Source organism: Echinops telfairi, unplaced genomic scaffold, assembly GCF_000313985.2.
Source record: "Echinops telfairi isolate 266 unplaced genomic scaffold, ASM31398v2 ScPeMD7_2291;HRSCAF=2852, whole genome shotgun sequence".
NCBI lineage: Eukaryota > Metazoa > Chordata > Mammalia > Afrosoricida > Tenrecidae > Echinops > Echinops telfairi.
Genome location: NW_022106189.1, coordinates 30,889,114 through 30,905,213, shown reverse-complemented (window position 1 = coordinate 30,905,213; position 16,100 = coordinate 30,889,114). Strand labels below are relative to the sequence as shown.

General features: G+C 37.1%; 1 protein-coding gene across 1 annotated transcript in view; it reads right to left on the bottom strand.

The window, feature by feature from the left end:
• Positions 1 to 16,100, bottom strand: part of NFATC3 (nuclear factor of activated T cells 3) — a 78,699-nt gene that overhangs the window by 51,007 nt on the left and 11,592 nt on the right. Inside the window, exons 2-3 of the mRNA XM_004704824.2 lie at positions 8,624 to 9,758; positions 5,558 to 5,720 (exon numbers count right to left, since the gene is read on the bottom strand). Coding sequence (XP_004704881.2) covers positions 5,558 to 5,720; positions 8,624 to 9,758 — 1,298 coding nt within the window. The remainder of the gene's footprint in view (positions 1 to 5,557; positions 5,721 to 8,623; positions 9,759 to 16,100) is intronic.

Here is a 16,100-nt window from a genome sequence, read left to right as displayed (position 1 = left end):
TGCTTACAGAATGTGCCTCCAGACCAGTGTTCCACAACCTGTGGGTTGCGATCCCTTTGGGAGTGTGTGTGTGTGTGTGTGTGTGTGTGTGTGTGAGAGAGAGAGAGAGAGAGAGAGAGAGAAATGACCCTTCCACAGGGGTCGCCTGATTTATAACAGTAGCAAAATCACAGTTATGAAGTAGCAACGAAAATAATTTTTTGGTTGGGGAGTCACGGTATTAGCAAGGTTGAGAACCACTGCTCCAGACTAATTTAATTGGGGAGTTAGGTTTGTTGGCCCAGGGAACAAGAGATGAAAACTTTCAGGTTGAGCTTCTGGAGTGGAGTACCCTACAGTCATGGTGCCAAGAGCAACAGAGAAAGAGGAGTCAGGAATAAGAAAATAGAATGTGTGGCTTAGTACCTCCAAAAAAACTACCACCTTTACCCTAAGAACAAAAGAACTACCAGGCTGCCATTCATGAACATTTTGATCAAAGATTATAGAGAACAATATTGACTAAAGGGGAGGGGGTTTGCATAAAAGAATGTCAAAATTTTCATGGAATCTAAACTTTTTGGAGTCATGAAAGTTAGAGGAACCCCTGAAACTATTGCCCTGAGATAAATCTTTAAACCTTAAACTAGAAATATTCCCTGAATTCTCAAAACCAAACAATAGTTTAGCTTAGGTAACTATTAGTAAAGAATGTCTGCCTTGAACATATGTTCTTTGGAGACAGGATCAAATTCACAACAGTAACTTGAAAGAGTGGGCAGGAACTTTATGGAGCACTATGTTTATGTTAACGGAATAGGAATAGTTCAAAAAAGGAGGGCAAGAATGGTTTTACAACTTGAAGAATGTAATCAATGTCACTAAGTTATACATAAGGAAACAGTTGAATCGGTCTATGTTTTGCCATCTACAATCTAAACCACAACAAAAAAATAGAAAAAAAAATTGTAGCCACTAAAATAGTTGACTAAATTGAAACAGTAAATCTAAAATAGAAAATACAAACAAAAAATGTTATTGCTAAGTTATCCAAATATCATATAACACATGGTTAAGTACTATACACCAAAGAGACTCAGGCATATTAGATAACTTATATTAATGCCAGCTTGGCAAACACATATGCCACCTGTCCTTTATACTTTGATAATAAAATGAACTGATGGGAAAACGTATCATGCATATAAGATTTCAAAAGGAATATATTTCATAACAACCGTTTTAGCCAATATCTTCTCTAAGCATATAGGGCTATTATACCCCTCAGGGTTTTTAAGGGAATAAATAAGCTCATTAGACTATCATCCCATTCCATTTCTAAAAGAGTATTATGGTGTATGTTAGAAGCAAATTATTACTATTGCTAATATTCCTCTAAAAACGTTCAATTAGTATCAGTATACTGCCAGCATACTTCACTTCAGTCTACCTTCTTTGAAGAAGAAAGTTAGCCAAGTCATTTGTTATGTTATGTATCGTTTCCATAGCAAAGGTCTGTGCCTGCTTAATTTAACTAAAGCTGGAGAGCTAAAGTCTGCAGGTCACTACAGGACAGAACGGAGCAGCTTCCTTAAGAGCCAGTCTATCAGTCGTTCTACTAAATTACTATGTGGAAAGAGAATCTGAATATACTAGAAACCTAACAGTAAAGATAGTAAAAAACATCAAATTAAATGTCTCTAAAATTTACTTCTCAAAAGTAAAAATATTAACATACTTTAAAACTTGCCACGTGGAAATGGATTTTGGTGTACAAATAGAAAGTTTAAGCTACAAACCTCATTGTTCAAATATCGTAACTTTTTGGGTAAGGCAAAAAATAATTTATGTCATAAAAAACCATGACTGCACAAGGATGCTTCAAAAATTCATGGGAAAAGTTAATTAATTCTTAACTCCATTTCCCAACCTTTTGAAAGCACCTCACATAACATGTAAGATTCTTTTTTAACTTTTCATTTCAAAATAATTAGTCTCATAAGGAGTTACAAAAGTGTGCCTTCTCCCAACTGTAATATACAAAAACTCCAGGGGAGGGAGGGAGAAGAAATGGGGAGCTGATATCAGGGACTCAAATGGGAAGAGAATGCTTTGAAAATGATGATGGCGGCATATGCGCAAATGTACACTGGAGAAATGTATGGATTGTGATAAGAGATGTAAGAGCTCCCTATAAAAGTATTTAAAAAAAAACATGTCCAAAAACTCACTATCATTGAGTCAATGTTGACTCACTGCCACTCTATAAGACAGGGTAGAAGTGCCCCTGTGGGTTTCTGAGACTACAACTTTTTTCTTTTTAAAAATATATTTATTTTGTTGTTGCAAATACACATAGCACAACATACACCAATTCAGTTTCTACATGTGGGTGTACCACATTCATGCATATAGTTGTAGTAAAGGTAAAAGTCCACGTACAAATGTCCTCTGTCAAACATGTACGTATACACATTTTTTCTTTTAATCACTTTACTGGGGACTCTTACAGCTCTTACCAAAATCCATACATCAATCCATTGTGTCAAGCACATCTGTATATTATGTTATCAACATCATTTTCAAAACACTTTCTTTCTACTTGAGCCCTTGGTATTCAGGCTCATTTCCTCCCCTAATATTTTAATAACAGTTTTATCAGCAGATAATTTACTTATCATACCTAACCTATATATATGTATTTATAGGTGTACTCCCACTCTTCCTCCCACACTTGCTCAACCTGTGTGTCTGTCTATACGTCAATTTGTAGATCACTGGTTTTGCAGGATAGTGGAGACTGTAATTCCTTATGGGTGTAGAAAGTCCCATCCTTCTCCCTCCAAGAGGCTGGCACTTTAAAACAGCTCACCTTGCAGTTAGTAACCCAACATGTAACTACTATATCACAAAGGGACTTCAAAAAGTTTTTAAAGTTGATGGCAACATATGCACAAGTGTGTTTAATACAATTGAATGATGGATTGTCATAAGATTTGTAAAAGCCCCCCAATAAAATGATTTTTAAAAGTTTGTGGGGGAAAAAAACCCAAAAGATAATAGAATATCTCACAGACTTTGTATATAACTGTAGCACAGTATCAAACCAGGAAAATGACACTGGTACAAATCTGTTGATTATACTTCAGACCACATTCAATTTGTAACATATGTCTTTAATATACATTCATCTATGTGTGCATGTGTATGTAGCATTACATGCAACTGTATTCCATGTAAAGATTCAAATAACAAGATACAGGACTGTTCCATCAGAACAAAGGAACTCTCTTATGCTGCCTTTTTATATCCGCAGCTTCCCACCCACCTCTATTCCCCAGCAGCTACTAATCTCTTCTCCATCTCAAGAGCTTTGTTATTTTCAGAATGTTAAATAAACAGAACCATACAATATGGAGAACCTGTGGATATCCAAGCAAGTAGATAGCGATAGTTTGCTCCTTTTCATTGCAGTGTAGTGGACAAACTGGAGTCTGTAGAACCACGAATATCTGGGTTGCTTCCAGACTCAGAATATTAAAAATAAAGTTGCTATGAGCATTCATGTACAGGTTACTGTGTGAACAAGTGTTAATTTATCTGAGATAAATGCTCAAGAGTGCAGGGACATGTGATGGGTGAAAATTTAAAAAAAGAAACTTGAGAAATTATTTTCCAGAATGGCTATACTGTTTTGCCTTCCTATTAATTTATGAGAACTCCTTTTGGATACATTCTCACCAACATTTGGTATTATTATTATTATTTTCTATTTTAGTTATTCTTATAGGTGTGCCTTGGGAGAAAGGGCAACGAGTCCAAGAGGAATTACTGAAACCCGAATGAAGGTCGAACATGATAGTGGATAAGAGGAAAGTAAAAGGAAATAGAGGAAAGAACTGGGGCATTTATAGGGGTCTAAATGCAGGCATGTATACATGTACATACATTTATATATAATGATAGGGGAATAGAGCTATATACATATATTTATTTATAAAGTATTATGGCAGCAGATGGACATTCAGCCTACACTCAAGTACTCCCTCAACGCAAGAACGCTTTGTTCTAATAACCCGGCACTCTGTGATGCTCACCTTCCCTGACACCATTGCTGAAGACAAAATGGGTGCATAAGCAAATGTGGTGAAGAAAACTGATGGTGCCCGGCTATCTAAAGATAGTGTCTGGCATCTTAAAGGCTTGAAGATAAACAAGCGGCCATCTAGCTGAGAAGTAACAAAGCCAACATGGAAGAAGCACACCAGTCTGTGTGATCATGAGGTGTCAATGGATCAGTTATCAGGCAACAAAGACCCAAAACAAAACCATATCATTATAAATGAGGGGTAGGGCCGAGTAGAGGCCAAAAGCCCATCAGATCAGTAGTCAATTGGACATCCCCCGTCAGAAGAGCCACAAGGAAAAGAGCGCCAGTCAGGATACAGTATAGCACCAAAAATACACACAATTTTCCCTTAAGTTCTTTAATGCTTTCCTCCCACCCCCACTATATTGACCCCAATTCTACCTTACAAATCTGGCTAGACCAGAACATGTACACTGTACAAATAAGAGATCAAAACACAGGGAATCCAGGGCAGATAAACCCCTCAGGACCAATAAGGGGAGTAGTGAAAGTAGGAGGGGAAGGGAAGGGGAGTGGGGAAGAGTAAGGGGGAACTAATCACAATGATCAACATATGGGCCCCTGGGGGCGGGGGCAGACAACAGAAAAGTGGGTGAAGGGAGACAAAGAGTCGGTGTAAGACATGAAAATAAGTTATAAATTATCAAGGGTTCATGGGGGAGGGTGGGGGAAAAATGAGGAGCTGATACTAGGGCTCAAGCAGAAAGAAAACGTTTTGAAAAGGATGACGGCAACATATGTACAGATGTACTTGACACAATGGATATATGTATGGATTGTGATAAAAGCTTTAAGAGCCCCCGATAAGATTAAAAAAATTTACAAGTTAAAACAATTAAAACTATAAAACATATGCAGTGTTTACAAGGCAAGATGTACAATGGAAAGAGAAGTAACACAATCAAATGACTTGGGTTTATGAAATCTTTCTGCCAATTAAATCATCTGTAAAATGTACCTGATTTGACCATTTCAAAGAACTTTTGTTTTTAACTGTAAAATGTTCAGTATACTCTCAACCTTTAAAAGTCATTCATTTTCTTACCTATCATCTAATCTCCTACTAAATATATACACAGAGAGTTAACTAAAATCATGTTAGTCAAATGTTAATACTATTTATTCTGAGGTTAGACTGAGAGATTTATTGATTTCCTCTTTTCACTTTTTGTGTTAGTTGAATCTTAAATAAGCTTGTATTATATTTATAAACACAATACAGTCATCATTTTTAGTTTTGATAAGGAAAACAACTCCTTGACTATTAGAGCAGCCTTATTTCCCCAATTGGAGAGTCAGCCTAGGAGAGAGAACATCAGACATTCTAGTTTACAGTTTTTCTCTTTGAACTCAGTAGTACCTAATTGGATACTGTTTATCATTAACAGGTGTAAGGTGTCCGTAAAACACGCCCTCGAAGTCTCCTACCTTCACAACAGGATGTCCCCCAGTAGATGCTTTGACTGCCCCTCGGCTACCCTCGGTTTCATAGTGGGCTCGATGATGAGTTTTAGGTTGCACTTCTATTTTCAATTCACATTGTCCAAAATGAGTTGGTAGAGGCCAGTCTAGTGGAGGCAATGAAGATGTGCTATAAACGAAACACAGAGATGCATTTCACCAGGCTATTACTGCCAAGCAGCGATTTGCTTCTTTGTCAATACCAACATTTCTTCCTGTGACCTTTGAAGCAAAGTACAATGTCACTATGAGTTGGACTTGACTAGAAATCAAAGGGTTTGGGCTTATTCCACAATAAAACTTCACTTAACTACTTTTAACACTGGTTATAACTAGGAGTCCTGGTAGCATAATGGTTAAGCACTCAACTGCATACCAAAACACTCATGGTTCAAACCCAATAGCAGTTCTGAGAGAGAAGAGGTTTAGTGATCAGCTCCTGTAAAGATTAGAGCCTAGGAAACCCTACAGGATAATTCTAGTCTGCTGCATGAGGTCAATCAGGAATTGAAATCAATTTGACAGTACACACCATTAACACTGAATAAAGTGGAAAAGCAAAGTAATTCTTTAGTCTGAAGATTAAAATTCATTTTATGCATCATTTTGGTTCTTGTATTTTTTCATAAAGAATGAATCTTCATATTTTATAAAGCTGAACTATGTGTGCTGAATTACAAAAACAATCAGAAGGGAAGAAATTGGCTTCTTAAAGCAAACATGCAAGTCTCTGTAGATGTACGAGGAAGTTTCAAAAGTTCATATAAAAATTCCATTATCTTTCCATTCCATTTTTGAAGCCCACCTCCCACCATATACTTTTTAAAAACCCTCCCTACTAAGTATCTGACTCTGTGTATCTTCTCTGATGTATACCTGTGGGAATGAATCTACTGAACATGTTACTTACTCCATTCCCATTACTCTTTTCTCCATTTCTCTGAACTACTGCTTATACTTAGCAACACAGTGCAATTTAAGGTGAAAATGTAATTCTGAGTACAAGGGAGCTTCAAATGTTTCTGGGACAATGGAATTTAAAGAAAATGTAATTTTTCCACAAAATTTTGAAGCCCTTTCGTACATGTTCAAAAGTATAAGGCCGATCACTGCCCAAACTCTTTGCTGTACAGTCAATTCAAACTCAAAGCCACCTAAGACAGAGCAGAACTGGCCCACATAATTTCCAAGGATGTAATCTTTACAGAAGCACACTGCCACATCTTACTCCCGATGAGCAACTTCTTGGTTTGAATCCCCAATCACTTAGTTGGCAGCCGATTGGTTTATCCTCTCTGTACCATCAGTGTTCTTTCCTATAACCGCAGCTTCTCTAAATGTCAGCTTTGTGGTGCCCCCACCTTTTTTTAATTAATAAGATAATTTATAGAACTTAAGAGGTCTAAAAGTGAGGGTGGGGTAGAAAGGGGGAACCGATTACAAGGATCTACATATAACCTCCTCCCTGGCGGATGGACAACAAAAAAGTGGGTGAAGGGAGACGTCACACAGTTTAAGATATGACAAAATACTAATAATTTATAAATTATCAAGGGTTCAGGAGGGAGGGGGGAACGGGGAGGAAAAATGAGGAGCTGACGCCAAGGGCTTAAGGGGAGAGCAAATGTTTTGAGAATGATGAGGGCAATGAATGTACAAATGTACTTTACACAATTGATGTATGTATAGATTGTGATGAGTTGTATGAGCCCCCAATAAAACGATTTTTTAAAAGCAGGTCTAAAAGTTCATTCTGATAGATTAACACTGACTATATGGAATTAGAAGAGAAACAACTGGGTCTATAGACCAGTTATTAAAGGGACTGAAGCTAGAATGATCTGCATTAAAAGTAACATCTTCTTACAAATAGGTGAAATGGGACTTTTAAGGTCCTTTTTACCTCTGAAATGCTATCCTCCCCACTGACAATTTTCTAAATCATTCCAATATTTCCTTTCAAGTCTGCAGCCTAGCTTTAATCCCTCTTTTGTTTAGCTATTAGTGTTTATTAGTCTGAAACACCAATCAACTCCATCAGTTCTCAGCTGGTTCTACACTTGCTCTGTAGGCTTTAGCAAATCCTTCGAGAAGTGAAGATAATTTTCAGAAGCAAAATAATGGATTTAAAGGTATCAAGCTTACAACTCAAGAGTCCAGAAGTAGCCACTCATTTTAAGATGAAAGCATAAATAGGCCCGAAACTAAGACCATATGGAAACAATATATGATAAAAGCTGCCTTTTCTAATTAAATTACAGACTAGCTTGATTCTATAAATTACGCTGTGACAATTGATGAGCCATTTGGGGAAAAAAAGTCATATGCTATTTTTCATTCTTTATATAAAAATAAATTTTAGCAGGACTCAAAGTTCAAAAAGTAAACTTACTAAAAGCACATGTGAAAGTTTAATTTTTGTTTATTTATAATTATTTTAGAATGGAGCTGGGATAACGCTTCCACCTAAAACACAAATTTCAAGTGCAATATGAGAATCAATTAAATTTAAAAATAGAAAATTTGAAAATTCCTCTAAAGTAAAAAAATCATAAATGTGTAATATCAAAAGACATAAAACTGTGGAGAGTAACACTTGCCAGAAACATGACAAGGCAAATTTTCTTTGTATATTAAGTTCTTAAAAATATAACAAGTATAGGCCCAAGTTACTTTTATTCATAATTCATATCATAATTAATTTTTATAAGCTTTTCTAGATAAGAAAATCCTACCTATAGACTACTCAAAAGGTAATTTATTATCTATAATTCATCACTTATAATATATTTTAAAAATTATAGCCATAACCTATCTAAAGATATTTTTAAGATTCAACACCAAATAAGTATGACAGTTACTTATTTGGAAAAAATTGATCCACACACACACACACACACACACACACACACACACACACACACGAAAGGGTGTTGGTACAGGAAGTAGTCAATATGTATAGATAATGTAGTAAGAGGCTATTAATAACCTCTAACTATGAAAATTGACCAGCAGTCAATTCTATTGACTCACCGAAATATAGGGGTGTGGCCAGGCTTTGGTTTGCTCCAGGTGAAAGGTGAAGGAACTGAAAGAAACTGGTCACCAGATGAATCTTTCTTTAAAGGATACTGAGATCCAAGGCCATCATCTATTGAAGTTTCCCGGGATGGTGATAAATTCCCTTGGTCATCTGAACAGAGCTCTAATTTTCCTGGTATTATGGTAGCTGGATCTTCAGAAGTCTTCCTTGTTTTCAGAGGGATATCAGTCTCTCCACAGTACTGAAATGAAAAAAGTGTAGGGCCAAGGCCTGATCCGCCCTGGACAGAAGTACTGAGCCAGGTATCTTCTGTTACACTTCCTCTGGGGGAATGACCAGGAGAAGGAACTGGTGAGTGGTGGGGCGAGAGGGAGCCTGCATAACAAACCTCAGCACTGGAGTGCCTCCGTTTCCCACAAGGGGAAGTGGGCCTCGATGAGGGTCCGGAGGCTGGCCTGGGGCTCAGCCAATTCTCATCAGTAATACTAGATCTAGGAGAGTGGCAGGGCGATTGCCTGGGTGACAAGGAGTGTCCAAGTCCATACTGCTGATGCCAGGACTCTTCTCCAGGGCAGCCTCCTGGGGAGCCACCAGGAGAAGTCAGAGGGGATCCAAGAGTAAACCGAGCGGCAGCTTCGTTCAATTCTGAGTCTACATCATCATAAATGTGTGAAAGAGACTCACAAGAAGAAGCATCTGAGAACCAGCTCCTAGAAGAGATGCTGCTGGCAGGACTGGGGCTAAGGGAAGACTCCCGGTAGGATGGCTCAAGAGGAAGATAGAGATGATCTCTAGACGGCCTTTCCAAATATTCCCTTTCTGGGTCATTTATGTGTAGGTCATCTTCATGAGCATCTATTTCTTGATGACAATTAGGAGAGATGGATGTGATCTGAATACTAGGACACTCAAAAGGCTTGGGACCACCTAATGGGCTGTATTTAGATTCAGGTATCTCAGAAGTTCCTTCATAGTTTTTGTAACCTTGGAGCTGAAACGATGGTGACAAAACAGAAGAGTGAGGCGGTAATCCATGATGTGGTAAGCAATGTGGTGAGTTTAAAGTAGATGAAGGTGGATCTACATTAAAGATGTAAATGGATTCACAATCATCTGGCTCAAGATCTATGGGGAGAAAGCAAAATAAATAAATATCAGCAAAACCAGAAATTAAAAAATTTAGTTGTATAAATTACTAGATGAGAAAGTAAAATATTTTAACTATCCTGAGAGAAAAAAAGACACATGAATATACAACCTAAGGTCCATAAAGAGTTAGTAGCATGCTTCTTAAAAATGTACTTGATAATGTCTGAAGATTTATCATTATATTTACATATGTAATTATATAGTTATTTTCACCTTTGTATATTTTCTAAAATATTAATCAAAAATACTATAATCTGATAAAATAAAAGAAATAATATCTATACTTATAAAAAATGATCATTTAATTATACATTGGGGGTCTTCCAAAGGTTCATGGAAAGACAGAATTAATAGATAATGAACTTTGTCCACATTCTTTTTAAAACCTCCTTACAGAATGATATAATCATATGCCAGAAGCCCTGGTGACACAGTTAAAGTCTTTGGCTGCTATCCAAAAAAGGTTCGAACCCACCAACCACTCCACCAAAGAAAGATGTGGCAGGTTGTTTCTATATGAATTTACAGCCCAGGAAACCCTGTGGGGATAGTGCTATCCTGTCCTACAGGCTCTCAAAAGCTTGAATAGATCCAATGGCAGTATCATGTAAATTTAGCCTCACCTGGGATCCTGGCAGGTCAAAGTAGAATAAAGGGTAAAATGCAGTCTTTAAAATATTATTTCAGTTATATATTGTTAATTGAAAAAACCCCCAAAACTATGGGCTCAAATGCAATAGAAACCAGTCCACCTCTGCGCTTCACTGTGAAATCTAGAATAAGGTATATTTAACACCTCTAGGCCTCCTATTTCCTGACAGTAAAATTCAGAACTTCATTATTCAGAGAAATTTTATAAATAACAGTTGACAGCTCCTTTTCCCCTCAGAAGTCATACTATCAAGAACTCCTATCTTTGGTCAGAATAGACCAGGTCACAAAAAACTAGAAAGTAACACCATCAGGGGTTTTTAACTTATGATTGATAATTAAAGTAACCCATATCAAACTCAATGCCATCAAGTCATTCCAACTCAAGACACCCCTATAGGGCAGAGCTGAACTGCCTTTGTCAGTTTCCATAAAGGGGGATTTTTTTTTTAAATTCACCTCATGCAGGAGTACTCAACATTTAAAAAAAAAAAAAAGTCTGACAGGTAACTGCCTAGGGTGACTGCTGCAATAAGGGCATTTTGAAACTTCCCCTTTAGGAAGGACTGATTACTATTTTCACAGAGGCAGAAATTAAAAGTACTAAGTCCTAGTACAAGGTGCTGATGGTACACCTTCACTTTTCCCCAGGAGATCAACACCAGGAAATGAAAGACAAACTGTTGATATGTAGGAGAGAGAGAAGCCTAAACCTGTTGCTTCTGCTCAGATGGCATTGCTTCATTATAGTCACACCACGAAGAACAATGCACACTCTTCAGGCTCTTGGTGGTGCAGTCATTAGCCAGATAGAATGCTTTAATTTAACAATGTCCACATGTCCTACACTTTTAAGGTGTTTTGTGGTTAGTAAATATAGTCACCGCAAAGTTTACATGCATCAAACCTAGATCTAAACCACTCCCTAGCTGTGCAAATTTGGACAAGTTCTTGAACCTGTCTGAATCTCGCAGTTTTCTGCTCTATAAAAATGGTAAGAGGTGTGGTATTACTTAACATTACAGGATCATTTAAGACAAGCAGCCTAACACAATGACTAATATTTCAACTACCTTTTGAAAGTTAAGATGTACATGATATTTTATATTTTATATCTTTTTTGACTCTGAAAGGTTTCCTAATGAACCAAAACACCTCTTTAAAGAACATCACTCTCTCACTCCTTGGCTCATTGAACGCAGGAAAGCAGGAAACCTGAACTCCAAGAGGAAACCGAAGGGAGAGGGGAGCCGGGAGGGAGGAGGAAAAAAAAGAGGAGAAAGCAAATGTTTTGAGAATGATGAGGGCAACAAATGTACACATGTGCTTGACACACAATGGATATATGTATCGATTGTGGTAAGAGTTGTATGAGCCCCCAATAAAATCTTTTTTTTAAAGATGAAAACGAGTATTTGACTGGGACAAAAAGCACTTTAAAAACAAACAACAAAAAAAGGAGGATGGGAAGAAATGGGTGACTACTAATAGATATCGGGATTCCTTTTGGAGGTGATAAAAATGTTCTAAAATTGACTGTGGCAGTGGTTACACAATTCTATGAATACACTAAAAAACCCACACTTTAAAAGGGTGAACGGTATGGGATTTCAATTGTATCTCAATAAAGCTCATATTAAAGTAAAATAAGTAAGGATCAGAATGTTAAAGCAAATCTCATTTGCAATAGCAACAAAGCAAAATAAATATAACAAGAAGGGTACAAAACCGACAAAAATGTAAAACACTTCTCATAGAGATGACTAACACTAAGAGGGCAGTTCTCCTAAATTGATTTACAAATTTCAATGTAATCTCAAAGAAACAAGCTCATTTATAACATTATACAAACTGACACTAAAATCCATATGGGTCCGGGGGCTTAAGTGGAGAGGAAATGTTTTGAGAATGATGAGGGCAATGAATGTACAAATGTGTTTTACACAATTGACGTATGTATGGATTGTGTATGTATGTATGAGTTGTATGAGCCCCTAATAAAATGATTTTTTTTAAATCCATATGGGAAAACACAAATGCAAAACAAGACAAAAGAAGACACAAATGCAAGAATAGTCAGGAAAACATTGAGAAAGAAAAACTACAAAGAAAGACTAGCCCTTAAAGGCATTAAAACATACCATGAAGTTTCCAGAATGAAAACAGTGAGCTATTTGGTGCACAAAACAACACATAGATCAATGGAATAGAAACTCCCCAAACAGGTCTAGTCTCAACCACTAGGGTAAAGATGAACTCTTTAATAAATGATGCTGGTGTACACTGGTACAGAAAAGAGCGGGAAACACAGGGAATCCAGGACAGATAAACCCCTCGGGACCAATAATGAGAGTAGCGATTCCAGAGGGGAAAGGGGGAACGTATCACAATGATCTACATATAACCCCCTCCCAAGGGGACAGATACCAGAAAAGAGGCATCAATTAGTATAAGACATGAAAAATATAATTTGTGGATTATCAAGGGTTCATGAGGGAGGGTAAAAAATGAGAAGCTGATGCAAAGGGCTCGAGTGGAAGGAAAATGTTTTGAGAATGCTGATGGCAACAAATGTACAAATGTGCTTGCCACAATGGATGGATGTATGGATTGTGTTAAGAATTGCACAAGCTCCCAATAAAATGATTTTTAAAAAAGAGACTGCATTTATATAAAGATAGATATAATTTAGGCTGGGCTCATTATTATATACCATTGTTATTAGATTCATTTTTCTTCTAATTTAAAAGAAAGGTTAAAACATTTGTGTGGGCCATGACGAGTGTGGCTTTATAGCTACCAAGTCTAGTGTGTAAATTGGCTCTGATTCCAGAGTTTGAAAGCGAGGCTTGGAAGACAGGAAGTTCTGGAAGCGTCCAGGTCAGGGTTTATAACCTTAGTGCACTTAGGGGGGGAATGATTCCTTAATTTTCAATAACTTCTCAATGCAATGTAGGCTTTCCTTACATCATGACCGTAGGCAGAAAGACACACACACCCTTATTGGCAAGACCTGCTACTCTGTCGACCAGTTGAAATTACAGGTATTTTCGGGTCATATTACAGTGGTGGCAGAGGTCTTGTAATAGCATTTCCACTCCTCATGTCTTCAAAATTATGGTGGTTATTAGATCGGCTCGCCACTAGATCGTGTTATTTTAATGTATTACTAAGAAGCGCATATATTAAATTACAATTTTTCATTTAAATACTGTTTTAATTTAAAAAAAAACATTCCATTCATAAATGATGCTGGGACAAGTGGGTGGCCATTTGGAAAAAGATAAAAGTAGATTCTTTTCCCACACTATATACAAAAATGAGCTCAAATAGATTAAGGGTCTAAACATTTGTCTTGGAAAAGGTACAGCCAGAATTACCCTTCAAGACAATACGGTAAAACTTTGTCTCACACACTTTGGACAAGTTGTCAGGAAAGACCAGTCCCTGTAGAAGGGCATTATGCTTGGTAAAGTAGAGGGAGGGGCACGTAAAAAGATGAACGTCCTTGCCAAGATGGACTGACATAGTGGCTGCCAACAACGGGCTCAGACATAAGAACAGTTTAAAGGATGGTACTCCACCAGGCAGTGTTTTGTTTTGTTGCACACAGGGTCGATATGAATCAGAACCAACTCGTTGGCACCTAACAAAAACTACAATATAAAAAAAAATTCATAAATTTCACTATATAAAGTTACAAATTAAGAGAAAACACATGCTACAGGTCACACATTAAAGTCTAATCTCCTTAATATATAAAAAACTTAAAAATTGAGGGACAAAAAAACAATTTGAAGGACAAAGGATCAAAAACCGGACTGGAATATAGAAAGGTGGGAGGGGGGTAGTTAAAAACATGGACAATTCACACACACATACAAAAAAGTATTAAAATGCCTCTCAAACAAACATGAAAAATTTCAAATTTACTCATCACGAGCATACGTAATTAAAAGGAACACAATATTGAGATACCATTTATTGCTTACCAGACTGTTAAAAAAATTAGAAAGTATAACAACACATTTTGTAGACATGGTTGTAGTGAAACAGACATGTTTACATTTCTGATGGGAATACAAAATAGGAGAGCCATTCTGGAAAAGTGTGACAGTTTCTCATAAAATACAACATTAACAAATGGATCCAGTATCACAGACCCTAGAGAAAGTAAAATTCATGTTCATACAAAAGCACATACATGTTTATTCATCCTATTTATAATTACTCCAAAATAGAAACCACCTAAATGCTCCGCAACACTGAGGAACAATCATACAACTCAGCAACAAAACAGAGGAAAAAAACCCTATTATTAAATTTCAAAGGTATTCCAAAACTAAACTCACTGCCATTGAATCAATTTTGACTCTTAGCATAAAGTATTATGCACCAGTAAGCGAAGCAAGTCCCATGTATATATATAACATTCTTAAAGACAAAAGTATAGTTTTGGAAAACAGACCCAGGATTACCAGAGCTGAAGCGTGAGAATAAACCAGTTGCTGTGGAGCCAATTTCAACCCGTGGTGACCCATATATATCAAATACAATGGTCTTTCACAGAGCTTTCAATGGCTAGATTTTCAGAAGGAGATCACCAGGCCTTTCTTCTAAGGAGCCTCTGGGTGGGCTAGAACCTCCAACCTTGGGTGAGCAGCAGAGTGCTTAACCCATTTGTGCCACCCAAGGACTTCAAGCCTGACAAGTTCAACCCAAACCAAACTGAAATACAGTCTACCAAATAAATGAGCAGTATTCATCCAAGAAGCAGCCCGGCTAGTGCTACAGGTTAAGCCCTGGGCTGCTAACTGCAAGGTCAGTGGTCTAAACCCACTAGCTGATCTTATAGAAATGTACAGTCTCAGAAACCTGTATTGGTTCCCTTGAGTCGGAATAGACACAAAAGCAGGTGAATTCTCTCTCCATCAAAAATGTCAAGGGCATAAAAGATATGAAAAGAATGACCTTGGTGGATGTAAACAACTTCAAGAGAACCCACACTTCTAGAGTAAGAATGTATTTTAACTCAAATAACCAAAACCATTTTAATTAATGCCCAAAAGATGCCTGAGCACTTGACTTTAAAGAATGTTCCTTACATAAGAGAAAATTTTCAAAAGTGGTAACAAAGGTGATAAGATAAAGAATGAACTCATTTCCCCTACTGTTTCTATTTCAAGAAGGAAAAGAGAATGACAGTAGCCAACCCCAGAGCATGCTGGGCAAAGCTTTTGCCTGTTGTTGGTAGAGGAAGGCCAGAGCTCTCCTCCTGCCTAGTTTTCATTTCTTCACCAAATGTTAGTAACTTTCTTGAACTACACTCTTAAATAATTCTCTCAAATATAAGAGCCATGGGGGCCACAGATGAAGTTCTTTTATTCTATTCCTACATCAGTGTTGACTTACCACACAGACATTCCGATTACTGTCCGGCAAGCAAGCTGAAGTCAATAAAAAAGTTCCCTATCACTGCTACCAGTGTTAACAGAGCTAGACAGCCACATCATCCTGTTTCAACAGATACAAACATTTAGCACAAAGTTTTAGTTCAAGATTATATCCTTAGGATAATTTCAGCTGTAGCTAAAAGAAATCTTGATTCAAAATCAATCAAGTGAGAATAAAAAGTGTTATTCATACTAGCCAAAAAGCACGGGGGGG